This window comes from Cyprinus carpio, chromosome B14 (genome assembly GCF_018340385.1).
Source record: "Cyprinus carpio isolate SPL01 chromosome B14, ASM1834038v1, whole genome shotgun sequence".
NCBI lineage: Eukaryota > Metazoa > Chordata > Actinopteri > Cypriniformes > Cyprinidae > Cyprinus > Cyprinus carpio.
In genome coordinates this window covers 7,287,783-7,314,251 of record NC_056610.1, presented here as the reverse complement: position 1 = coordinate 7,314,251, position 26,469 = coordinate 7,287,783, and the positions used below count along the sequence as shown (strand labels likewise).

General features: G+C 40.2%; 4 protein-coding genes and 2 pseudogenes across 4 annotated transcripts; all 6 read left to right on the top strand.

Moving 5' to 3' along the window:
- The first annotated feature begins 1,735 nt into the window (after positions 1-1,735).
- pcdhb (protocadherin b) lies at positions 1,736-3,932 on the top strand. The gene is made up of 2 exons (XM_042737717.1): positions 1,736-3,841; positions 3,924-3,932. The coding sequence occupies exons 1-2, from the start codon at positions 1,736-1,738 to the stop codon at positions 3,930-3,932; spliced, it is 2,115 nt and encodes a 704-aa protein (XP_042593651.1).
- A 184-nt stretch (positions 3,933-4,116) lies between these two features.
- LOC122139600 (protocadherin beta-16) lies at positions 4,117-6,692 on the top strand. The gene is given in 1 exon segment (XM_042737909.1): positions 4,117-6,692. A coding segment is annotated over 1 exon segment (2,421 nt). The 5' UTR covers positions 4,117-4,256; the 3' UTR covers positions 6,678-6,692.
- A 137-nt stretch (positions 6,693-6,829) lies between these two features.
- On the top strand, positions 6,830-10,136 carry LOC122139597 (protocadherin beta-16-like). The gene is made up of 2 exons (XM_042737906.1): positions 6,830-9,534; positions 10,009-10,136. Exons 1-2 carry the CDS (start codon positions 7,129-7,131, stop codon positions 10,093-10,095), a joined length of 2,493 nt encoding a protein of 830 aa, XP_042593840.1. The 5' UTR covers positions 6,830-7,128; the 3' UTR covers positions 10,096-10,136.
- On the top strand, positions 10,080-12,790 carry LOC122139598 (protocadherin alpha-C2-like). The gene has a single exon (XM_042737907.1). The coding sequence runs from the start codon at positions 10,080-10,082 to the stop codon at positions 12,558-12,560; it is 2,481 nt and encodes an 826-aa protein (XP_042593841.1). The 3' UTR covers positions 12,561-12,790.
- Positions 12,791-12,894: 104 nt separating this feature from the next.
- Positions 12,895-25,555, top strand: LOC109101531 (annotated as a pseudogene).
- LOC122139599 lies at positions 15,617-22,397 on the top strand (annotated as a pseudogene).
- Positions 25,556-26,469: the final 914 nt, after the last annotated feature.

Genomic DNA, 26,469 nt, shown 5'->3' with positions numbered 1-26,469 from the left:
CATTTGGTTGTAAAAAATGGAAAAAAGTGAAGCGCTAATACTTTCAGGATATGTACAGGGGTTTGTATGTTGGTGGAAAACCCAGAACATTGTGCTTCATGTTTTCCATGTTTAAAGAGGTAAATTGAGCAAAGATTTCAAACAAACGTATAACCTGTATTTGATAAAACTCAGTTCAATTGCAATTTATATCTGTTGTCTTTCTTGGTCACATAATGAAATACAGTGTTTATAGAAAATCTTAGAAAATCTTACAGTGAATTTGAGTAAAAAACATCAATTTATATGTTAAGCTGTATTTGTCTCTTCAACCCCGTTACCATCTTCAACCCTGTTACCCTAGTCTCAACACCGTCACACATCTATTTTTATTATTTTTTTTTAAGTTCATGAAAAAGTAATGTAATGTTTGTTGAACTCAGTCTGAAATGTTCAGAGCAATCATAAGAAAACTCAAATTATGAAGTTAACCCACTTCTTTGATCAAAAATGATGAGGTTGCTGTCACAAAAAAATTAAATTTCAGGCTTTAGTATAGCAAAAGTGTGAGATTTTATGTTACCTTTATATGTGCAAATACTGAATTAGTGTGAGGAACATCTGGAAAATGTTGATTTCATTACAAATACATTTTATGATCATATTCAGAGAGCTCCCATAGTGTCCATAACGGGGTTGAGGATTAATAGTGCCCATATCTTAAAATAATGACCAATAATAATAGGGATTTGATGCCTGAGGTGGGAAAATATGTTTTTCAGGAAGTTAAATATGTGATTAATGATGTGGGGTGTTCAGAAAATTAATCATTTTTGGTAAAAAATCTAAAAATGTGTAATTCCAAATCGTACTGGTTTTGTGGAATGACTCAATTAATGTACACAGTATACACACGTCAACAAAAAATATTTTGGATGCGATTTATCGCGATTAATCGTTTGGCAGCACTAATAATAATAATAATACTAATAACTAATGCCAATTATGCAAAGCATCTCCTAACATTTTATGCAGTGTCACCATAATGAAATAGAGAAAGGGAGAATAAGGAGAACCACACAGGCTACACACATGCACGCACACACAGAGGGAGAGAGACAGGAAAGTTCACTGATCTACGTTTTATACAGACAAATGGCTTAGATAATTTTCGATGATGAACAATATTAAATCTATAAAACGATTTGCAAGAGCATGTCTTCTATTACTTTAATCCAGTACATATACAGTTCTTGACTCTGTCTCAGCGCGTCGCTGTTGGCCAGTAAATGACACACGCTTCATTTAAAAGGAAGCTGTGATATGCCAGAAGCCTGGTGGTCCTGAGAACAGCTTCTTTTTCAGCAGGAGCATTTTTAAATCATTACAGGAATATTTTAAGGAGCAACACGACTAGTAACTCCATCTGACTGATCCTTTCTGAGTGATTTTGTGTCTTCTGCTGGAATTGATGATGAAGCCAGATGAACGGTGGGTTCCGTTTTTCTTTGTACTTTGGGCAAAATGGGAAACGGCTTTGTCTGTCACGCGATATTCCATACCGGAGGAGATGGAGCGCGGCTCCGTTGTTGCAAATCTAGCCGCTGATTTAGGGCTGGATGTTAGTGGACTAGCACAACGAGAGGTAAAACTTGATATTTTCCATAACAACAAATATCTTGATATTAATAAAAGAACTGGCGAGCTATTTATTGTTGAGAAAATGGACAGGGAATCTCTTTGTAACACGAAAACTATGACGTGCTTTTTAAAATTAGACCTAATAATTGAAAGCCCATTGCGTATTTTCAATATTGAATTGGGCATCATAGACATTAACGATAATGCTCCCCATTTCCGGCGAGATAGAATTGAATTGGATATCTCAGAGTCCGCAACACCGGGGGAAAGATTATCTTTGCCCAATGCCTTTGACCCAGACGTTGGTGCCAATACAGTCAAGACCTATAAATTAAGTGAAAGTGAACATTTCACCGTTGATATACATTCTGGTAGTGACGGTACAAAATATGTCGATTTGGTTCTCATGAAGGCTTTAGACAGGGAAGAGAAGGCTGTTCATAATCTGATACTCACTGCAATCGATGGCGGAGTCCCTGCGCGCTCTGGCACAGCAAGTATTATTGTGCGCGTTCAAGATACAAATGACAACGCCCCTCAGTTTGATCAGGCAGTTTATTCTCTGAATATGAGCGAAAATTCTCCAGCCGGTACTGTTGTTATTAAATTAGAGGCTACTGATGCTGATGAAGGCCCAAACGCTGACCTTACATACTCATTTACGCTTTATACTTCTGAGAAAACGCAGGAGATGTTCTCGCTGAATTCAAAAACTGGCGAAATTGCAGTTAAGGGTACCATTGATTATGAAGAAATGAAAATATTTGAGATGTTTCTTGAGGCTAAAGACAATGGCCCCGTTCCACTCTCAGGTCAGTGCAGAGTTACTGTGTATGTTAAGGATATGAACGATAACTATCCCGAGATCACCATAAAATCTCTTAAGAATACCGTAGAGGAAAACATCCCAGTTGGCTCTGTTATAGCTCTGGTGGGTGTCAGTGACAGAGACACGGGAGATAACGGTAAGGTAAATCTGACAATGAACAAAGCCTTACCATTTCTTTTAAACCAAACTTCTGACTACCTCTATGAGTTACTGGTGTCAGAACCGTTAGATCGTGAAATTGTCCCAGAATATGAGATCATATTGGTTGTGACGGATAAAGGGAATCCTCCCTTATCTGATAATGAAACTATAACAGTCCACTTGCTAGATGTCAATGATAACGCACCGCAGTTCCCGCAGACATTCTACACGATACCTGTTATGGAAAATAACGCGCCTGGAGCTTTACTGAGCTCTTTAACCGCTATAGACCCAGATCTCCATGAAAATCAGTATCTAGTCTATTTTATCATAGAGAAAGAAATAGTGAACACCTCCATGTCCATGCTGTTCTCCATTAACCCAGAGAACGGTAATCTTTACGCGCTAAAGACGTTTGACTATGAGATAGAGAAGGAGTTTCTTTTCCACATCGAGGCCAGAGACTCTGGCGTTCCTCCTCTCAGCAGTAACGTGACCGTTCACATTATTATTATGGATCAGAACGACAACACGCCGCTTATAGTATCTCCATGGCGCGCGCACGGCTCGGTGGTGGAGGAAAAGATCCCGAGATCCACCGATAAAGGGACTCTGATAACCAAAGTCATCGCCATAGACTCTGATTCAGTGCACAACTCTCGAATCGCATACCAGTTTCTCCACAACACTGACGCGACATTATTCAGCTTGGATCAATATAATGGAGAGATCCGGACCATGAGAATGTTCAGTTACAGAGACTCGCGCCACCAGCAGCTGGTTGTGATCGCCAAGGACAACGGAGAGCCCGCGCTCTCTGCTACAGTCACCATCAAACTGTCCACGGTGGAGACCGCCCTTAAAACCTATGCTGACATGACTGAGGTGCCTTTGGGATATGACATCTTCTCCGATTTAAACCTGTATCTGGTGATCGGACTGGGCTCGGTTTCATTTCTTTTACTCATCACTATATTGGTCACCATCGTGCTGAAGTGTCAGAAAACGAAGCCCAGCAAAGCGGCTCCTCCGTGCAGGAACAGTGTGATCAGCGAGAGGAACTCGACCATCGCGGATTCCACTCTGGTCTCCAACGATGCCTACTGGTACAGTTTATTTCTAGCAGAGACCAGGAAAGGAAAGCTGGTGGTCAGACAGCCTGTGCCAAAGGGAGCGAGATATGTCGTGTCCAGTTTACCGAGGAGCACAGGACTGACCGAGACCAGCGACTCAGCTGCATCTACTCTACAGGTAAGAAAAACTATTAAACTGTAGTAAAACTATTAATGAAAATCTCATTTTCATACTATTTTGTTTGTATATGCTTTTTAAGTCAAGGTGACAAATCACATTTATAATGTTCATCATATTTAATTCCCACGAATAATATGGTCAGTATTTTGTTATAAACAGCTCTTTGTTATAATCTAATTCAGATGAGCTGGCTCTATATTAAATGTGATGTTTTAAGATCATGCACAAAGTGTCGCTGTTGTCTAGCAATACACACGATGGAAATTACTTATTGGTCACCATAATGTAACGTCACAGTCTACAGCTGGTAGAGTGATCCTCTCTTTGCAAGTCTCTTTGTTCCTCTGCGTATTTTATTGTCAGTTTCCATTGCTTGTTTGGATTATATTGGACTTGTATCTTAAACTAAAAAATGGAACCGTGTATGAACGCACAGAAATGGAGAAGGTACGTTTTATTTTTCCTGATTATTTTTGACTTATTAAACCCAGCATTTTGCGTTACTCACTACTCTATTCCAGAGGAAATGGAGGTAGGATCTGTTGTTGCAAATATAGCCACTGATCTTGGTTTGGATATACAGAGTCTGACGAAACGCAAGATGCGCCTAGATGTGTTAGCAAATAAAAAATATCTGGATGTAAATAAAGAAACAGGAGAGCTCTTTATTGTCGAAAGGATTGACCGAGAATATCTCTGCCCATCCAAAACTACAAATTCTTGTTTTCTTAAGCTCGACGCTACAATCGAACATCCAATTAGGATGTTTAATATCGAATTAGAAATATTAGATATCAACGACAATGCACCCCACTTTCGACGAGATGTCATGCATTTAGACATTTCTGAATCGACACCAGCCGGCGAGCGTTTCTCACTGAACAATGCAGTGGACTCAGACATTGGATCTAATTCTATTAAGACTTACTATCTTAGCGAAAGTGATCATTTTACTATCGAAATACAGTCCGGTCGAGATGGTTCTAAGCTAGCTGATTTGGTACTGAAAAAAGCATTAGATCGCGAAGAACAAGCAGTCCATAATCTGATACTGACTGCTGTAGATGGCGGAGTGCCTTCGCGCTCTGGGACAGCTAATATTATTGTCCAAGTGCTAGACACTAATGACAACGCCCCACAGTTCGATAAAGACAGCTATACTGTGCATTTAAGTGAAAATTTTCCAGTAGGAAGCCTTGTTGTTAAATTAAATGCAACAGATTTGGATGAAGGGTCAAATTCCGAAATAACGTACACATTCAGTTTATATACATCCGAGAAAACGCAAGAGACGTTCAATTTGAATTCAGAAACAGGTGAAATTCGAGTTAAAGAGATGATTAATTATGAAGATTTCAAGATCTATGATATGGAGATAATAGCAACTGATAAAGGATCTATTAGTCTCTCTGGAAAATGTAAACTGGCTATTTTAATCACAGACATGAACGATAATCATCCTGAAATTTCCATCAAATCATTTTCTGGCCCTGTTAAAGAGGATGTACCTGTACATACATTAATTGCAGTTGTTAGTGTGAGTGATAAAGACTCAGGAGAAAATGGACAGGTAGATATTCATATTTCTGATGATTTACCTTTTGCGCTCAAAGAATCGTCTGATAATTATTATGAATTATTAGTTTCGGAAACGTTAGACCGTGAAAAGGTTCCAGAATATGACATCACTATTACTGTGACTGACAGGGGCAACCCGCCGTTATCTGACAATGAACTATAAACTTTAGAGCTGCTGGACGTTAACGACAATGTTCCTCAGTTCCCACAGACATTCTACACGATACCTGTTATGGAAAATAACGCGCCTGGAGCTTTACTGAGCTCTTTAACTGCTATAGACCCAGATCTCCATGAAAATCAGTATCTAGTATACTTTATCATAGAGAAGGAAATAGTGAACACCTCCATGTCCATGCTGTTCTCCATTAACCCAGAGAACGGTAATCTTTACGCGCTAAAGACGTTTGACTATGAGATAGAGAAGGAGTTTCTTTTCCACATCGAGGCCAGAGACTCTGGCGTTCCTCCTCTCAGCAGTAACGTGACCGTTCACATTATTATCATGGATCAGAACGACAACACGCCGCTTATAGTGTCTCCATGGCGCGCGCACGGCTCGGTGGTGGAGGAAAAGATCCCGAGATCCACTGATAAAGGGACTCTGATAGCCAAAGTCATCGCCATAGACTCTGATTCAGTGCACAACTCTCGAATCGCGTACCAGTTTCTCCACAACACTGACGCAACATTATTCAGCTTGGATCAATATAATGGAGAGATCCGGACCATGAGAATGTTCAGTTACAGAGACTCGCGCCACCAGCAGCTGGTTGTGATCGCCAAGGACAACGGAGAGCCCGCGCTCTCTGCTACAGTCACCATCAAACTGTCCACGGTGGAGACGGCCTTAAAAACCTATGCTGACATGACTGATGTGCCTTTGGGATATGACATCTTCTCCGATTTAAACCTGTATCTGGTGATCGGACTGGGCTCGGTTTCATTTCTTTTACTCATCACTATATTGGTCACCATCGTGCTGAAGTGTCAGAAAACGAAGCCCAGCAAAGCGGCTCCTCCGTGCAGGAACAGTGTGATCAGCGAGAGGAACTCGACCATCGCGGATTCCACTCTGGTCTCCAATGATGCATACTGGTACAGTTTATTTCTAGCAGAGACCAGGAAAGGAAAGCTGGTGGTCAGACAGCCTGTGCCAAAGGGAGCGAGATATGTCGTGTCCAGTTTACCGAGAAGCACAGGACTGACCGAGACCAGCGACTCAGCTGCATCTACTCTACAGGTAAAAAACTAAGTCTTACTTTTTAAAGGTTTTTGTAGTATGCGCTGTATTCACTTTGCACGGTACAGGTTTAAAGTCTAACTGACATACTGGTTGTTGTTGCTGTCTTGCATCTATTTGTACATTTGCCTTTACAAAATTTAAAAATCTATAGTCGTTTGGCTTCTTATGACACAGATTTTATTTTATATATGTTTTAGTACTAAAATTCTTCCATGTACCACGGAAACCAATGCGCACAGCGTCGCTGTTCTCCATGAAAACTACTCCTCTTTGTTTATCTTTCATCACAGCCAGTGCTGGTGACGTATTTGCTTTGTTGGCTGAAGACTGTATGCTCTTTTCTTTCATGAACACCGCAAAACGGCTTATTCTACTTCCTGATAATCAAAATGGTATATTTGTAACCGCAATACTATTGGTTTTTGGTTTCATTGGAATATAAATCGAGAGAGAAAAAAAAATGGAATCACGAATGAAAAGCAAACCATTGAAAAGGTACGTGTTCGCCATCATTTTAATCTCTGTGCTGAATTCATCATCTTCTGTCTCTCATTATTCTATACCTGAAGAATTGGACGTGGGCTCTATAGTGGCTAATTTTGCAACTGATCTGGGATTAGATGTTGAAACATTAAGTAGACGCAAGATTCGTCTCGACACTATCGCAAATAAAAAATATCTGGATATTAACAAAGAAACGGGGGAGCTGTTTATTGTGGACAGAATCGACCGCGAGCACATATGCACAACTAAGGCAGCAGGAGCGTGTGTTCTTAAACTGGATGCCACGATCGAAAACCCTGTGAGAATGTTTAATATTGAGTTGGAAATTATTGATATTAACGACAATGCTCCACATTTTAGAAGGGACACAATGCATTTGGACATTTCGGAGTCAACGCCTGTGGGAGAAAGATTCTCCTTAAATAATGCAGTTGATCCTGATATCGGTGTTAATTCGATTAAAACATATTATCTCAGTGAAAGCGATCATTTTTCAATCGAGATTCAGACCGGGCGTGATGGATCAAAATTCACTGATTTGATTCTTAAGAAAGCTTTGGATAGAGAAGAACAGGCCATACATAATCTGATACTCACTGCTGTGGATGGAGGAGTTCCCGCGCGCTCTGGCACTGCTAGTATTATTGTGCGCGTTCTGGACACTAATGACAACGCCCCTCAGTTCGATAAAAACAGTTATACAATAAATCTAACAGAAAACTCACCTATTGGAAGCCTTGTAGTCAGAGTAAATGCGACAGATAAAGACGAGGGCTCAAATTCAGATTTAGTTTACTCTTATAGTTTGTATACTTCAGAGAAAACTCAACAGACATTCAGTCTAAATCCTGACAATGGAGAAATTAGAGTAAAAGAAATAGTTAATTATGAGGATTTTAGAGTCTATGATATGGAAATTATAGCAACAGATAAAGGATCTAATAGTCTCAATGGAAAGTGTAAAGTAAAAATTGTAATCACAGATATGAATGACAATCATCCTGAAATTTCCATAAAATCATTCTCAAGTCCAGTGAAAGAGGATATAGCTGTAAATACTGTAATTGCAGTTGTTAGTGTGAGTGATAAAGACTCAGGAGAAAATGGACAGGTAGATATTCATATTTCTGATGATTTACCTTTTGCACTCAAAGAAACGTCTGATAATTATTATGAATTATTAGTTTCGGAACCGTTAGACCGTGAGAAGGTTCCAGAATATGACATCACTATTACCGTGACTGACAGGGGCAACCCGCCGTTATCTGACAATGAAACTATAACTTTAGAGCTGCTGGACGTTAACGACAATGTTCCTCAGTTCCCACAGACATTCTACACGATACCTGTTATGGAGAATAACGCGCCTGGAGCTTTACTGAGCTCTTTAACTGCTATAGACCCAGATCTCCATGAAAATCAGTATCTAGTATACTTTATCATAGAGAAGGAAATAGTGAACACCTCCATGTCCATGCTGTTCTCCATTAACCCAGAGAACGGCAATCTTTACGCGCTAAAGACGTTTGACTATGAGATAGAGAAGGAGTTTCTTTTCCACATCGAGGCCAGAGACTCTGGCGTTCCTCCGCTCAGCAGTAACGTGACCGTTCACATTATTATCATGGATCAGAACGACAACACGCCGCTTATAGTGTCTCCATGGCGCGCGCACGGCTCGGTGGTGGAGGAAAAGATCCCGAGATCCACCGATAAAGGAACTCTGATAGCAAAAGTCATCGCCATAGACTCTGATTCAGTGCACAACTCTCGAATCGCGTACCAGTTTCTCCACAACACTGACGCAACATTATTCAGCTTGGATCAATATAACGGAGAGATCCGGACCATGAGAATGTTCAGTTACAGAGACTCGCGCCACCAGCAGCTGGTTGTGATCGCCAAGGACAACGGAGAGCCCGCGCTCTCTGCTACAATCACCATCAAACTGTCCACGGTGGAGACCGCCCTTAAAACCTATGCTGACATGACTGAGGTGCCTTTGGGATATGACATCTTCTCCGATTTAAACCTGTATCTGGTGATCGGACTGGGCTCGGTTTCATTTCTTTTACTCATCACTATATTGGTCACCATCGTGCTGAAGTGTCAGAAAACGAAGCCCAGCAAAGCGGCTCCTCCGTGCAGGAACAGTGTGATCAGCGAGAGGAACTCGACCATCGCGGATTCCACTCTGGTCTCCAACGATGCCTACTGGTACAGTTTATTTCTAGCAGAGACCAGGAAAGGAAAGCTGGTGGTCAGACAGCCTGTGCCAAAGGGAGCGAGATATGTCGTGTCCAGTTTACCGAGGAGCACAGGACTGACCGAGACCAGCGACTCAGCTGCTTCTACTCTACAGGTAGGCTCCGATATATTTTTCTTCTTCAGTTAATTGTCATATTATTTAACCCTTTCTTATTGTTGCCCTTTCTTATTGTTTCTCATTTTAAACACATATTTTTAATTAAACATTTGGAGCTGTGATTATCTTTAAATGTTGCTTTTACAGGGAAAAAAAACAGTGAGCAGTGATCGAGTTTTTAAAACGTATTTTATTTTTAAAGTAATGCTCAGTTCATTTAAAAAACACTTTTAAAATACAGATTATTCTTTCTTCATGGATAAAATTTGTTCCTGTGCGCATTAATGTGCACCCCTCTCTTTTGTGCGCAGAGAGTCGCTGTTCACCTTTAAAACATATCTGGCTATAATATATAACAGTCATCGTCGCCATGACTGTTTATTGTGCAGACAACGCTGCAGCCATCGTTCGCTATACAATCCGTTCTTTCATTTAAGGTTGAATGCTTCGTTCTTTCTATTTACTTTACAGTGCTACGTCAGTTTTAAAGACAGGTTACGTTTCGAACCGGGAATAGTAGGTCTACACCGAGCTCACAAACTATGGATTCCTTTGTGAGAGCTCCGAACCAGATTTTAAGGTACGTTTGGATGTGTCTTCTTCTCTCCGAATCCTTAAAGCCTGTGTCTACGGTAACTCACTATTCTATTCCTGAGGAAATGGAGGAAGGATCCGTGGTTGCAAATTTGGCAGCTGATCTCGGGTTGGATGTTAAAACGTTAAATAGACGGAAGATGCGTTTGGACACGATCGCATCTAAAAAATATCTTGACATTAACAAAGAAACCGGAGAGCTGTATGTCGTACAGAAGATAGACAGAGAACATCTCTGCAATTCCAAATTAACCTGCTTTCTGAAGCTAGATGCTACAATAGAAAACCCAATTCGAATGTTTAATATCGAAATAGAAATAACTGATATCAATGATAATGCACCACATTTTAGGAGAGACACAATGCACTTGGATATATCAGAGTCTACTTCAGCTGGGGAGAGGTTTTCTTTGAACAATGCTTTCGATCCAGATATCGGAAGCAATTCCGTGAAGTCCTATTACTTAACTGATAGTACTCATTTCAGCATCGAAATACAGACAGGAAGAGATGGATCGAAATTTGCCGATTTAATTTTGACGAAAGCTTTGGACCGTGAGGAGCAAACAGTTCATAATCTGATACTCACTGCTGTGGATGGAGGAGTCCCCGCGCGCTCTGGCACTGCTAGCATTATTGTGCGCGTTCTGGACACCAATGACAACGCCCCTCAATTCGATAAAGACAGTTATACTATAAATCTAACAGAAAACGCACCAATTGGAAGCCTTGTCCTGAAATTAAACGCGACAGATAAAGATGAAGGCTCAAATTCAGATATACTTTATTCATATAGTTTATACACTTCAGAGAAAACGCAGCAGACATTCAGTCTGAATCCTGACAATGGAGAAATCAGAATAAAAGAGATGATTAATTATGAGGATTTCCGGATCTATGATATGGAAATTATAGCAACAGATAAAGGAGCTAATAGTCTCTCTGGAAAGTCTAAAGTTAAGATTTTAATCACAGATATGAATGACAATCATCCTGAAATTTCTATAAAATCATTCTCAAGTCCAGTGAAAGAGGATATAGCTGTAAATACTGTAATTGCAGTTGTTAGTGTGAGTGATAAAGACTCAGGAAAAAATGGACAGGTAGATATACATATTTCTGATGATTTACCTTTTGCGCTCAAAGAATCGTCTGGTAATTATTATGAATTATTAGTTTCAGAACCGTTAGACCGTGAAAAGGTTCCAGAATATGACATCACTATTACCGTGACTGACAGGGGCAACCCGCCGTTATCTGACAATGAAACTATAACTTTAGAGCTGCTGGACGTTAACGACAATATTCCCCAGTTCCCACAGACATTCTACACGATACCTGTTATGGAGAATAACGCGCCTGGAGCTTTACTGAGCTCTTTAACTGCTATAGACCCAGATCTCCATGAAAATCAGTATCTAGTCTATTTTATCATAGAGAAAGAAATAGTGAACACCTCCATGTCTATGCTGTTCTCCATTAACCCAGAGAACGGCAATCTTTACGCGCTAAAGACGTTTGACTATGAGATAGAGAAGGAGTTCCTTTTCCACATCGAGGCCAGAGACTCTGGCGTTCCTCCCCTCAGCAGTAACGTGACCGTTCACATTATTATCATGGATCAGAACGACAACACGCCGCTTATAGTGTCTCCATGGCGCGCGCACGGCTCGGTGGTGGAGGAAAAGATCCCGAGATCCACCGATAAAGGGACTCTGATATCCAAAGTCATCGCCATAGACTCTGATTCAGTGCACAACTCTCGAATCACGTACCAGTTTCTCCACAACACTGACGCGACATTATTCAGCTTGGATCAATATAACGGAGAGATCCGGACCATGAGAATGTTCAGTTACAGAGACTCGCGCCACCAGCAGCTGGTTGTGATCGCCAAGGACAACGGAGAGCCCGCGCTCTCTGCTACAGTCACCATCAAACTGTCCACGGTGGAGACCGCCCTTAAAACCTATGCTGACATGACTGAGGTGCCTTTGGGATATGACATCTTCTCCGATTTAAACCTGTATCTGGTGATCGGACTGGGCTCGGTTTCATTTCTTTTACTCATCACTATATTTGTCACCATCGTGCTGAAGTGTCAGAAAACGAAGCCCAGCAAAGCGGCTCCTCCGTGCAGGAACAGTGTGATCAGCGAGAGGAACTCGACCATCGCGGATTCCACTCTGGTCTCCAACGATGCCTACTGGTACAGTTTATTTCTAGCAGAGACCAGGAAAGGAAAGCTGGTGGTCAGACAGCCTGTGCCAAAGGGAGCGAGATATGTCGTATCCAGTTTACCGAGGAGCACAGGACTGACCGAGACCAGCGACTCAGCTGCATCTACTCTACAGGTAAATCAATCCAAACAATCATCAAACAGAGCTTTACACGGCCTTTCACGAACAATTTCCTTTCAGAATGTATGAGAAGAGGTGGTGCGCCCTGGTATACAATACTCAGTGTTTTCAATGTAGCGACAATATCATTCTACTCATAAGAGTTTTCTGTTTAAATTCATGCGCAATTAGTTATTGCTTTATAAATTCTATTATTTATTTAAAAATCATTTACTTAAAATATAATACACAAAACACTTTGTATTTTGTGTATTATAATCACAGCTTTCTCTGACCAAAAGCACACACAAAGTGTATTAATTTAAAAAAATAATAAAAAATAATATATATATATATATATGTATATATATATATATATATATATATATATATATGTATATAAAATACGTGCGAAACAGAATAACGACTGTAAACCAGTTTTATTCCTTTCGGATTGTGCAACTTCAGCCTAAACTCACTGAGCGTCGCTGTTCTCTAAGAAATTGCTTTTGCTCAGGGTTATAACAATCGCCATGACAGACTTCCTTTAGAAGGAAAGCGCACAAAGGAGCTCGCCGTGATAAGAGCTTCATTGAATGTCTTATTCGTTTCCCTGAACGTCTCACGATTGCGAGGAATGCAAATATCTCAAACGTTGCAGAATGGAGGGACGCGTAATGTCACAGTTGTGGAGGTATGTAACGGTCCTTATGTTTTTTTGCGCTATTTTGGACACAGCGTCTGCTGTTACGCATTATTCCATCTCAGAGGAAATGGAGGAAGGCTCTGTTGTCGCTAATTTAGCTTCAGATTTGGGACTGGATGTGAAAACACTGAGCAGACGAAAAGTGCGGCTCGACATTATATCTAACAAAAAATATCTGGATATCAATAAAGAGACGGGAGAGCTCTATATATTAGAAAAGATGGACAGAGAATACCTCTGCACTGTTAAAACCTCAACCTGTTTTATAAAAATGGAAGTGATACTCGAGAATCCTGTTCGAATTTTTAACATTGAAATTGAAATTGTGGACATTAACGATAATGCTCCCCAGTTTCGGAGAGATACTATCCATCTGGACATATCAGAATCTACAGCAGCGGGGGAGAGATTCTCACTCAGTAATGCGGTGGATCCTGATATTGGCACGAATTCGATTAAAACTTATTATTTGAGTAAAAATGATCACTTTGACATTGAAATCCAAACAGGGAGGGACGGGTCGAAGTTTGCTGATTTAATTCTGAAAAAGCCTTTAGACAGAGAAAAACAAGCTTCACATAATCTGATACTCACTGCTGTTGATGGAGGAGTCCCCGCGCGCTCTGGCACTGCTAGCATTATTGTGCGCGTTCTGGACACTAATGACAACGCCCCTCAGTTCGATAAAGACAGTTACAATATAAATCTAACAGAAAACGCACCCATTGGAAGCCTTGTAGTGAAATTAAACGCGACAGATAAAGATGAAGGATCTAATTCCGATATACTTTACTCTTATAGTTTATATACCTCAGAGAAAACGCAGCAGACATTCAGTCTGAATCCTGACAATGGAGAAATCAGAGTAAAAGAAATGATTAATTATGAGGACTTCAGGATCTACGATATGGAAATTATTGCAACAGATAAAGGAGCTGACAGTCTTTCTGGGAAATGTAAAATAAAGATTTTAATCACAGATATGAATGACAATCATCCTGAAATTTCTATAAAATCATTCTCAAGTCCAGTGAAAGAGGATATAGCTGTAAATACTGTAATTGCAGTTGTTAGTGTGAGCGATAAAGACTCAGGAGAAAATGGGCAGGTAGATATTCATATTTCTGAAGATTTACCTTTTGCACTTAAAGAATCGTCTGATAATTATTATGAATTATTAGTTTCAGAACCGTTAGACCGTGAAAAGGTTCCAGAATATGACATCACTATTACCGTGACTGACAGGGGCAACCCGCCGTTATCTGACAATGAAACTATAACTTTAGAGCTGCTGGACGTTAACGACAATGTTCCTCAGTTCCCACAGACATTCTACACGATACCTGTTATGGAGAATAACGCACCTGGAGCTTTACTGAGCTCTTTAACTGCTATAGACCCAGATCTCCATGAAAATCAGTATCTAGTCTACTTTATCATAGAGAAGGAAATAGTGAACACCTCCATGTCCATGCTGTTCTCCATTAACCCAGAGAACGGTAATCTTTACGCGCTAAAGACGTTTGACTATGAGATAGAGAAGGAGTTTCTTTTCCACATCGAGGCCAGAGACTCTGGCGTTCCTCCGCTCAGCAGTAACGTGACCGTTCACATTATTATCATGGATCAGAACGACAACACGCCCTTATAGTGTCTCCATGGCGCGCGCACGGCTCGGTGGTGGAGGAGAAGATCCCGAGATCCACCGATAAAGGAACTCTGATAGCCAAAGTCATCGCCATAGACTCTGATTCAGTGCACAACTCTCGAATCGCGTACCAGTTTCTCCACAACACTGACGCGACATTATTCAGCTTGGATCAATATAACGGAGAGATCCGGACCATGAGAATGTTCAGTTACAGAGACTCGCGCCACCAGCAGCTGGTTGTGATCGCCAAGGACAACGGAGAGCCCGCGCTCTCTGCTACAGTCACTATCAAACTGTCCACGGTGGAGACCGCCCTTAAAACCTATGCTGACATGACTGAGGTGCCTTTGGGATATGACATCTTCTCCGATTTAAACCTGTATCTGGTGATCGGACTGGGCTCTGTTTCATTTCTTTTACTCATCACTATATTGGTCACCATCGTGCTGAAGTGTCAGAAAACGAAGCCCAGCAAAGCGGCTCCTCCGTGCAGGAACAGTGTGATCAGCGAGAGGAACTCGACCATCGCGGATTCCACTCTGGTCTCCAACGATGCCTACTGGTACAGTTTATTTCTAGCAGAAACCAGGAAAGGAAAGCTGGTGGTCAGACAGCCCGTGCCAAAGGGAGCGAGATATGTCGTGTCGAGTTTACCGAGGAGCACAGGACTGACCGAGACCAGCGATTCAGCTGCGTCTACTCTACAGGTAAGCATTGCCACATAGTGAATAATAATAATAATAATAATAATAATAATAATAATAATAATAATAATAATAATAATAATAATAATAATAATAATAATAAAAAGTCGAATCAAATCTATGGATCTTTTCTTCCTGGTGAAGTAAATATTCTTTTATGGTCAACTTTGCGTATGCGTATTTGGTTTTATTTTGCTTGTATTTGTCAATAATTCCGTTCAGGAGATAAGTGATATTATGCATTAGTTTTACGCACTGCAATGCAGTGATTTATTGTTCAGAGACAATTCAGCTGCATTCAACCTCTAAATTATTTTTCGCGTTCAATTAGGAGACTTGTTGCTTGCGTTATTCACCTGTGACATAAATCAATTTTATTGACACACTGTTTTGTAAATTACCCGACTTGCACTTGTCATTTGCTTTGGTTTGCATATACGAAATGCTTTATTACAGGTATTCTAATTTTTCTTTCATTTTATTTTAACGTTTTTGATCCATACCTTAACCAACGTGAAATATTTTAAAATACTTTTCTAATGAAACACTTTTCTAACGTTACTCTTTACACTGCACTCCTCGCTCCTGTGCGCATAGAGTCGCTGTCCACCAAGAAAATACTTTTCTAGTCATACTGCCTTCGTCGTCGCCATTGCTGATTCTTCATTTGTGGGCAACGCTGCAGTCTTTCTTTCAGGCAGGACAATTCGCACTTTCATTTATTGGCCCAGCTGTATTTTCTTACATGTCGTTGCGCGAATTATTTTCTTGAAACAAATCCACGTTTTGGAACTCGTTGGACCTGCTTTCTGTGTGCAATATAAGGAAAATCAAAACAATGGAACCGAAAGCAAGGCTTTGGTTAAGGTACGTCTCAATCTTCGTATTCCTTGCGGCTGTATTTCAGAAAGCATCTGCCGTTACTCACTACACAATTCCAGAGGAGATGGACGAAGGGACTGTGGTTGCAAATTTGGTGTCTGATTTGGGATTGGATTTGAAAAGCCTTAGTAAACGTAAAATACGTTTGGATGTCGTCGCAAATAAAAAATATCTTGATGTTAACAAAGATACTGGGGAGCTGTACATTTTAGAAAGGATTGATAGAGAGAATTTGTGCCCAATTAAATCGGTCACAACTTGTCTGCTTAAAGTGGATGCCACATTAGAGAATCCTATTCGAATGTTTAATATTGAACTTGAAATAATGGACATAAATGATAATGCGCCACGTTTCCGACGAGATACAATGCATTTAGATATATCAGAGGCAACAGCAATAGGAGAGAGATTTTCCCTCACTAATGCTGTAGATCCTGATACAGGTTCAAATTCGGTAAAGACATACTATCTCAGTGAAAGCGACCATTTTAGTATTGAGATTCAGACTGGACGAGACGGATCTAAGTTTGCTGACTTGATACTGAAAAAGTCATTAGACAGAGAAAAACAAGGTTCACATAATCTGATACTCACTGCTGTGGATGGAGGAGTCCCCGCGCGCTCTGGCACTGCTAGCATTATTGTCCGCGTTTTGGATACGAACGACAACGCCCCTCAATTCGATAAAGACAGTTATACTATAAATCTAACAGAAAACGCACCTATTGGAAGCCTTGTAGTGAAATTAAACGCCACTGATAAAGATGAAGGAACGAATTCTGATATATTTTACTTCTTTAGTCTGTATACTTCAGAAAAAACACAGCAAACATTCAGTCTGAATCCTGACAATGGAGAAATCAGAGTAAAAGAAATGATTAATTATGAGGATTTTAGGATCTACGATATGGAAATTGTAGCAACAGATAAAGGAGCTAACAGTCTTTCTGGGAAATGTAAAGTAAAGATTTTGATCACAGATATGAATGACAATCATCCTGAAATTTCTATAAAATCATTCTCAAGTCCAGTGAAAGAGGATATAGCTGTAAATACTGTAATTGCAGTTGTTAGTGTGAGTGATAAAGACTCAGGAGAAAATGGACAGGTAGATATTCATATTTCCGAAGATTTACCTTTTGCGCTCAAAGAATCGTCTGATAATTATTATGAATTATTAGTTTCAGAACCGTTAGACCGTGAAAAGTTCCAGAATATGACATCACTATTACCGTGACTGACAGGGGCAACCCGCCGTTATCTGACAATGAAACTATAACTTTAGAGCTGCTGGACGTTAACGACAATGTTCCTCAGTTCCCACAGACATTCTACACGATACCTGTTATGGAAAATAACGCGCCTGGAGCTTTACTGAGCTCTTTAACTGCTATAGACCCAGATCTCCATGAAAATCAGTATCTAGTATACTTTATCATAGAGAAGGAAATAGTGAACACCTCCATGTCCATGCTGTTCTCCATTAACCCAGAGAACGGTAATCTTTACGCGCTAAAGACGTTTGACTATGAGATAGAGAAGGAGTTCCTTTTCCACATCGAGGCCAGAGACTCTGGCGTTCCTCCGCTCAGCAGTAACGTGACCGTTCACATTATTATCATGGATCAGAACGACAACACGCCGCTTATAGTGTCTCCATGGCGCGCGCACGGCTCGGTGGTGGAGGAGAAGATCCCGAGATCCACCGATAAAGGAACTCTGATAGCCAAAGTCATCGCCATAGACTCTGATTCAGTGCACAACTCTCGAATCGCGTACCAGTTTCTCCACAACACTGACGCGACATTATTCAGCTTGGATCAATATAACGGAGAGATCCGGACCATGAGAATGTTCAGTTACAGAGACTCGCGCCACCAGCAGCTGGTTGTGATCGCCAAGGACAACGGAGAGCCCGCGCTCTCTGCTACAGTCACCATCAAACTGTCCACGGTGGAGACCGCCCTTAAAACCTATGCTGACATGACTGAGGTGCCTTTGGGATATGACATCTTCTCCGATTTAAACTTGTATCTGGTGATCGGACTGGGCTCGGTTTCATTTCTTTTACTCATCACTATATTTGTCACCATCGTGCTGAAGTGTCAGAAAACGAAGCCCAGCAAAGCGGCTCCTCCGTGCAGGAACAGTGTGATCAGCGAGAGGAACTCGACCATCGCGGATTCCACTCTGGTCTCCAACGATGCCTACTGGTACAGTTTATTTCTAGCAGAGACCAGGAAAGGAAAGCTGGTGGTCAGACAGCCTGTGCCAAAGGGAGCGAGATATGTCGTGTCCAGTTTACCGAGGAGCACAGGACTGACCGAGACCAGCGACTCAGCTGCTTCTACTCTACAGGTAACTTGAACTGCATTAAAATACATTTGAATTTTAATTTCAGCGTTTATTTAAAATACCGTAGTGCTCTGTTATTTCATTTCGATTGTGTTCTCATATTTTTAGTCGACACATTTCCGCCACATTTTCGTTCTGATCATGAAAATGAGTTACTAATGTTATTTTGAATTTATTTTATATATTTGTAGTAATTCTTCAAAACATACGCAACGGGTCGCTGTGCCCCAACAAAAACGATGATTTGCATTTATTTATTTATTTTGTAGTCGCCATGACAGTTCATGCTCACCAGCGAGTCTTTATAAAAGCGTGTGGGGATGCAAGTGCTTCCGCAGATATGCTTTCTGCATTGACTAACACTGTGACACTTCTGTAGAACGCAGGTGAAAGCTGTCAATATTGGAATCTGCTGAATGCCTTGCATTTACGATCATCATTGTTAAGGAAAGCTGTTTTTTGGGCTCCCATAGACAACAAGCTGAACATACAGAATGGATTCGCAGCATACAATGATGAAGCACGTCGCAACATTGCTTCTGCTTTCTGCACTGGTTTACATGGCGTCTTCTGTCACCCATTATTCTATTCAGGAGGAGATGGAGGTAGGCTCTGTGGTTGCGAATTTGGCTGCAGATTTAGGAATCGATGTGCAAACGTTAGGAAGACGAAAAATCAGGTTAGATATCCTTGCAAATAAGAAATACCTGGATGTGAACAAAGACAGCGGAGACCTGTTTATTTTGGAGCGCATTGATAGAGAGTATCTTTGCATATCTAAAACAGTTTGTTATTTAAAAATGGAAGTCATACTTGAGAACCCAGTTCGTATATTTAACATTGAATTGGAAATAATGGATATTAACGACAATGCGCCTTACTTCCGTAGGGATACGATTAATTTGGACGTCTCTGAATCTACTGCTGTTGGCGAGAGGTTTTCTCTAAGTAATGCGGTTGACCCTGATATTGGTTCAAATTCCATTAAAAGTTATCATTTGAGTGAGAGTGCAAACTTTGATATTGAAATACAGACAGGGAGGGATGGTTCAAAATTTGCTGATTTAATATTGAAAAAAGCTTTAGATCGCGAGGAGCAGGCCATTCATAATCTGATACTCACTGCTGTGGATGGAGGAGTCCCCGCGCGCTCTGGCACTGCTAGTATTATTGTGCGCGTTCTGGACACTAATGACAACGCCCCTCAATTCGATAAAGATAGTTATACTATAAACCTAACAGAAAACTCACCGATTGGAAGCCTTGTAGTGAAATTAAACGCGACGGATAGAGATGAAGGATCCAATTCAGATATCACTTATTCTTTTAGTCTGTATACATCTGAGAAAACACAGACAACGTTTGAATTAAAGCCTGACAGTGGTGAAATCAGAGTAAAAGAGATGATTAATTATGAGGATTTCAGAATCTATGATATGGAAATTATAGCAACAGATAAAGGAGCTAATAGTCTCTCTGGAAAATGTAAAGTAAAGATTTTAATCACAGATATGAATGACAATCATCCTGAAATTTCTCTGAAATCATTCTCAAGTCCAGTGAAAGAGGATATAGCTGTAAATACTGTAATTGCAGTTGTTAGTGTGAGCGATAAAGACTCAGGAGAAAATGGGCAGGTAGCTATTCATATTTCTGATGATTTACCTTTTGCACTCAAAGAAACGTCTGATAATTATTATGAATTATTAGTTTCGGAACCGTTAGACCGTGAGAAGGTTCCAGAATATGACATCACTATTACCGTGACTGACAGGGGCAACCCGCCGTTATCTGACAATGAAACTGTAACTTTAGAGCTTCTTGACGTTAACGACAATGTTCCTCAGTTCCCACAGACATTCTACACGATACCTGTTATGGAGAATAACGCGCCTGGAGCTTTACTGAGCTCTTTAACTGCTATAGACCCAGATCTCCATGAAAATCAGTATCTAGTATACTTTATCATAGAGAAGGAAATAGTGAACACCTCCATGTCCATGCTGTTCTCCATTAACCCAGAGAACGGTAATCTTTACGCGCTAAAGACGTTTGACTATGAGATAGAGAAGGAGTTTCTTTTCCACATCGAGGCCAGAGACTCTGGCGTTCCTCCTCTCAGCAGTAACGTGACCGTTCACATTATTATCATGGATCAAAACGACAACACGCCACTTATAGTGGCTCCATGGCGCGCGCACGGCTCGGTGGTGGAGGAAAAGATCCCGAGATCCACTGATAAAGGGACTCTGATAGCCAAAGTCATCGCCATAGACTCTGATTCAGTGCACAACTCTCGAATCACGTACCAGTTTCTCCACAACACTGACGCGACATTATTCAGCTTGGATCAATATAACGGAGAGATCCGGACCATGAGAATGTTCAGTTACAGAGACTCGCGGCACCAGCAGCTGGTTGTGATCGCCAAGGACAACGGAGAGCCCGCGCTCTCTGCTACAGTCACCATCAAACTGTCCACGGTGGAGACCGCCCTAAAAAACTATGCTGACATGACTGAGGTGCCTTTGGGATATGACATCTTCTCCGATTTAAACCTGTATCTGGTGATCGGACTGGGCTCTGTTTCATTTCTTTTACTCATCACTATATTGGTCACCATCGTGCTGAAGTGTCAGAAAACGAAGCCCAGCAAAGCGGCTCCTCCGTGCAGGAACAGTGTGATCAGCGAGAGGAACTCGACCATCGCGGATTCCACTCTGGTCTCCAACGATGCCTACTGGTACAGTTTATTTCTAGCAGAGACCAGGAAAGGAAAGCTGGTGGTCAGACAGCCCGTGCCAAAGGGAGCGAGATATGTCGTGTCCAGTTTACCGAGGAGCACAGGACTGACCGAGACCAGCGACTCAGCTGCATCTACTCTACAGGTAGGCTTATATAGGCTTATCAACAGGTGAAATAGTTCTTCAAAGAAGCCACACAACAGTGTATACAGTTTGACTTTTCAGCCTTTAGCCATACACTTTGTAAGCCCAGACTATTCTCTCTGAAATGCTTATTTTCATTTTACGCCTTTCAAGTGCACATTCACATGATATTTTCCAAGTTTTCCATCTTGTGAAGTTATGCTAAAGTTCAAAAGGGAGTGTTTTTCAGTTGTTCTTAGCACATCTTCTCTTGAATTTTAAGAGTTTATATATGTGCATTTTTTCTCATTCTCTTTCTTCTGGACTCAACACAGTACTGTTCTTATTTACATTCAGTTACACTTCATTTTATTTTCTTAAAATTTCACATACACTTTTAAATATATAGGCCTATGCTTATATTTGTTTAGACAAAATGACAAAAGTGAACATTGTCTTCTTGAAAATGTTTAACTGTGTTTTTGCTGTTCTAATTCTACAGTTCTACAGCCCCATATATCTTACCTGTTGTACATATACACTCAGCTTCCCTCAGTGAACGAGATTGTTTGTGTGTGTGTATGAAATGTAAATTTGTGCAAGCATGTCGCTTCTCTCTCAGAACTGGTTGACCTACTTTTCTGACCTGCTGTTGCTGTTTCACTTGCAGTTCTGATGTTCATAAGCCCATGATATGATAAATTTGTGCTAAAATCTCTTTGTTTGTCTCTCATGTTCCAAGGCTATTTTTTTACGCACACGCGCACACACACACACACACACACACACACACACACACAAACACAAACAAACACACACGTTTGTTTTGTGAAAAGTGGGGACATCCCATAGGCGTAATGGTTTTTATTCTGTACAAACTGTATATTCTATTGCCCTACACCAACCCTACACCTAACCCTACCCCTTACAGGAAACTTTGTGGCATTTTTACTTTCTCAAAAAAACTCATTCTGTATGGTTTATAAGTGTTTTGAAAAATGGGGACATGGGTTATGTCCTAATAAGTCACCCTCTCCTTGTAATACCTTTGTCATACGACTCATACCCATGTCATTATACAAAGTTGTGTCCAGATATGTCACAAAAACACGCACGCAACACACACACACACACACACACACACACACACACACACACACACACACACATGCAAACAAAGCAAAGCAAAGCAGGCAAATTACAGTGGCCCCACAAATATTTGGATAGTTCAGTCAAACTTTGGCAGTTGCTGCTTGGTTTGCAAAAGTTTTATTGCATAAACAAACAAAGTATTGTTTATATATATATATATATATATATATATATATATATAATTTTTTTTATTTTAAATTTTAAAGAGTGGCTTACATATCCAAAAACTTTGGGGTCCACTGTGTTTCTTAGCATCGGCATAAATCCCTTGCAATAACACTTGTTGTGCGACGTCAAGCAACGTATAACTTTTTATTTTCTTTTTGATTTATTTTCCATACATGTAGTGAATATGGATAAATAATGTTTTATTTACTGAACATGATACACTTGAATTTGATTAGGTACTTGGTATATATTTTTTTAGCTTTTTTTGCCTTTGTTTAATTTGTTCTCTTCTGTTAGAGTGTGTTACCTGAAGGACAGGTAAGCCATTGAAAGACAAAATTAGAAAGTCTTTAACTTTCCTCTTTTTTTTTGTGCAGCCTTTTTTTCATGTAAATAATGTGTTTTAATCTGTCTCTCCTCTCATTCTCTCATTCTTAGTGCTTCTTAGCGAATTGTATAATGATGTTTGTTTTGCTTTTGTTATGCATTAACATTTTTTCACATTGTGTCACAGGTTTCCTGGAGTCCCTGTCTCAGACAACAATGTTTAAAAAGAGGACAACATAACATTTGAGATGTCTTTTCTTGATTACATCACTTAATACACAAAAAAAAAAAAAAAAAAAAAAAAAACAAGCTTAGACTGGTATAAAAAAGTAAAGATCAATGTGAATTGTGGTTTTGTTGACAGAAAAGTGTTCAGTGAAATTCACCAAAATGATTGTGCTGAAAGCTAAATATTGAAATGTATGTCTCTGTTTTTGTTTCCGTTTTAAAGTACTCAAAATGAACGAGGTCCCCTTTCCTGCTGGAGGTATGCAGCCCTGACTTCACCATTCTCTCGATTTCTGGAGCACCTGATCCCAGGGCCCATTGACCTTTACTGAAATATATGTGACTCTGTGTGTTTCTCTTTGTGTTTGGTGGTTTTTGTCAGTGGAGTTTGCCTTGTCCTGTTGTAGGAGGAGCCAAGGAGCCAATTTATGCAACTGAATTCAAATCAGTTTTGTTCAGTTTAGATGCAGATAAATGCTTCAACTGGTCAATATCAACACTCAGTTTGACATTTCACTTGGTCGTCTGAGCTTTTTAGATGTACAGGCTGCTAGATTTAAACTTTGCAGTCTTAATTTTTTTTCCCCTACTTGTGGAACTCAATTGTTAAACTAAAATCCTTAAATCTGCTGTTTTTTTTTTTTTTTTTTTCTCAGCACAAATTATGTTATTCAGCATCATAAACCCCACCTTTTATAGACACCTGTGACCAGCAGAAATGCTAATAATAACTGATTCTCTGTGGTTTGATTGACAGTGGCTGAGGGTGAAAGTGTTGCTCTTAAAAACATTTCCTGCCAGAATGCATTCATTAATCAGTTAAAGAAAGTTCATACAGAAGTAAAAATTGATTATTTACTCACCCTCATGTCTTTCCAAACTCATAGGATTTTCTTTGTTTTGTGGGAGAATGTTCATGCTGCTCTTTTTCTCTACAATGGAAGTGACAAAGAATGGAGGCTGTCAAATTCCCCTCTCTCTCTCTCTCTATATAAGTGATTCTTATCTTTAAATGCGCTTTACAGTGTCTGTTTTCATTCACTTTCATAGTCTGCAAAAAAAAGCATCTAGGACATTTTTTTTTTCCTTTTTGTGTTCCACAGATGAAAAAGTCAAAGTTTTGAAATGACAGATGGGTTAGTACATGGCAGAATAATGTTCCTTTAAACACTGATTAGGCAGATTGTTTTTAGCAAATATGGCTCTAGTGCATGATCTGGTTTTTAATGATATATGTACTGTCTGTTCATCTACTAAACATCAGTTGAGCTCCTCAACCTGTTTGTTGGATGGTTTGTCTACTTGTGTGTTTGAATGGTTGGTGAATTGACTGGTGGATTCCAATTACACATACTGGTTCTGTTGAATTTGTTGAATTTCTCTTCACAAATGAATCAGAGTGATGCAAAACAAACTACAACCACCCAGTTTTCAGCTCACTGCCCTTCCATCACCCCAACCACCCTCACCTGATATCTGAGCATGGTTCTCATTGATCAACCCACCCCCCGTCACCTGTCAATCAAACCAAGGTTCCACCTTTCGTTTTGCCTGAAGCCTTTGAGTGAAGGCCTTGGTTGCATGAGATGTGTTCAGATTCTGGCCTCTCACTAAGTGAGTAATATCTGAAGTCTAGCTTCTTACGTCCAGTTTTTCTTTCTCATTGACAGGCATCCACCACCACCAGCAGCAGTTCCACCTGAGGATCCTCCCAACCATATTGCCAGAGCAACATATGAAAAACTTCTCATCAGCCTGCATGTCTATCCACCTGTATCCATCATATTCCCCTGCACCATCATGCAGAGATGAAACCAACCCTGAACGATGCCTACATCTTCACATCAGTGTTCGGAGAGTTTGCCCAGGTCTGACCAGAGGAACGATGAATATCTTTTGCTTCTGATATTAAGAAACACTCTTAAACCTGACCGGTCAAGATTGGACTTGTGATCTGTGAGCACGCACACACACACACACACACACACACACACACACACACACACACACACACACACACACACACACACACACACACACACACACACACACACACACATGCATATCTTCATACAGCACAGCTCATGTCTTTATCAAAGAAACTGTTCTGCAAAACCAGTATGCTTGTGTTTGCATGCTTAGAGTTCCACATTCTATCTTCATTATATTTAGTGACTGGTAAAGATATTGGGGAGATAAATTATTAGCAGAATATTCTCATATGAACTTGTGTGGACACTTAATTGCAAAAAAAAAAAAAAGTGAATATAGTAAACAAGCACAAAAAATACAAAAATCATTAAAAAATATATAGTAAACAAGCACAAAGAGGATTAAATGATTCAGTCACGTTGAAAGAGTGTGGGGCATTTGCTAGACTGAATTTGGACACTGAAAGCTTCTCTTTCCCTGCAATGGATGTATAAAGCCTTTCTTATGTGTTTTCTTGGATCTCATAAAGACTTCTATCAGAATATTGCCCAGTATTATCCAGTGTATTCAGAAGAGGTCACAGCAAATTTGATTTCTGGTGCTGTATAGTATAGTCTCTTTAGTGTTGTATTATGTCTGTATTGCTGTATGTGTCTGTATTTTTACGTTTCAGTATGTAAAGAATCAAGTTAAATCTAAGCACTGATCTGACTCAGAAAGTGTAGAGTATCACAGTAGTTATGATCTCTCTTAATATGATAGAGTGTAGTGGAGGCTGTAAAATCACTATGACTGCTTCCTCTGTGGTGTCTGACATTCATGAATGCACAAATGCAAACACCGCACTGTAATGTCATAGTGCAGAGTCAGACATCTGAAGGTCACAGCGGTTTCTAAGATGAGTGTAGGAGATTCATTAAGTAGCCTCTCCCTGATGCCCATAGATTTCGGTCTCCAATAAAAACCCACTGACTTCTAATAGAGACCGTTAAACAGTGAATTCCTTCATTTTGTCCTTTATAAAAAC

Excerpts from the sequence above, each read along its gene's own strand:
- pcdhb (XM_042737717.1), top strand. The coding sequence starts at position 1,736 with ATGACGTGCTTTTTAAAATTAGACCTAATAATTGAAAGCCCATTGCGT.
- LOC122139598 (XM_042737907.1), top strand. The coding sequence starts at position 10,080 with ATGGATTCCTTTGTGAGAGCTCCGAACCAGATTTTAAGGTACGTTTGG.
- LOC122139597 (XM_042737906.1), top strand. The coding sequence starts at position 7,129 with ATGGAATCACGAATGAAAAGCAAACCATTGAAAAGGTACGTGTTCGCC. Across the intron at positions 9,535-10,008 it reads CAGCTGCTTCTACTCTACAG|TGCTACGTCAGTTTTAAAGA; the intron begins GTAGGCTCCGAT and ends TTTACTTTACAG.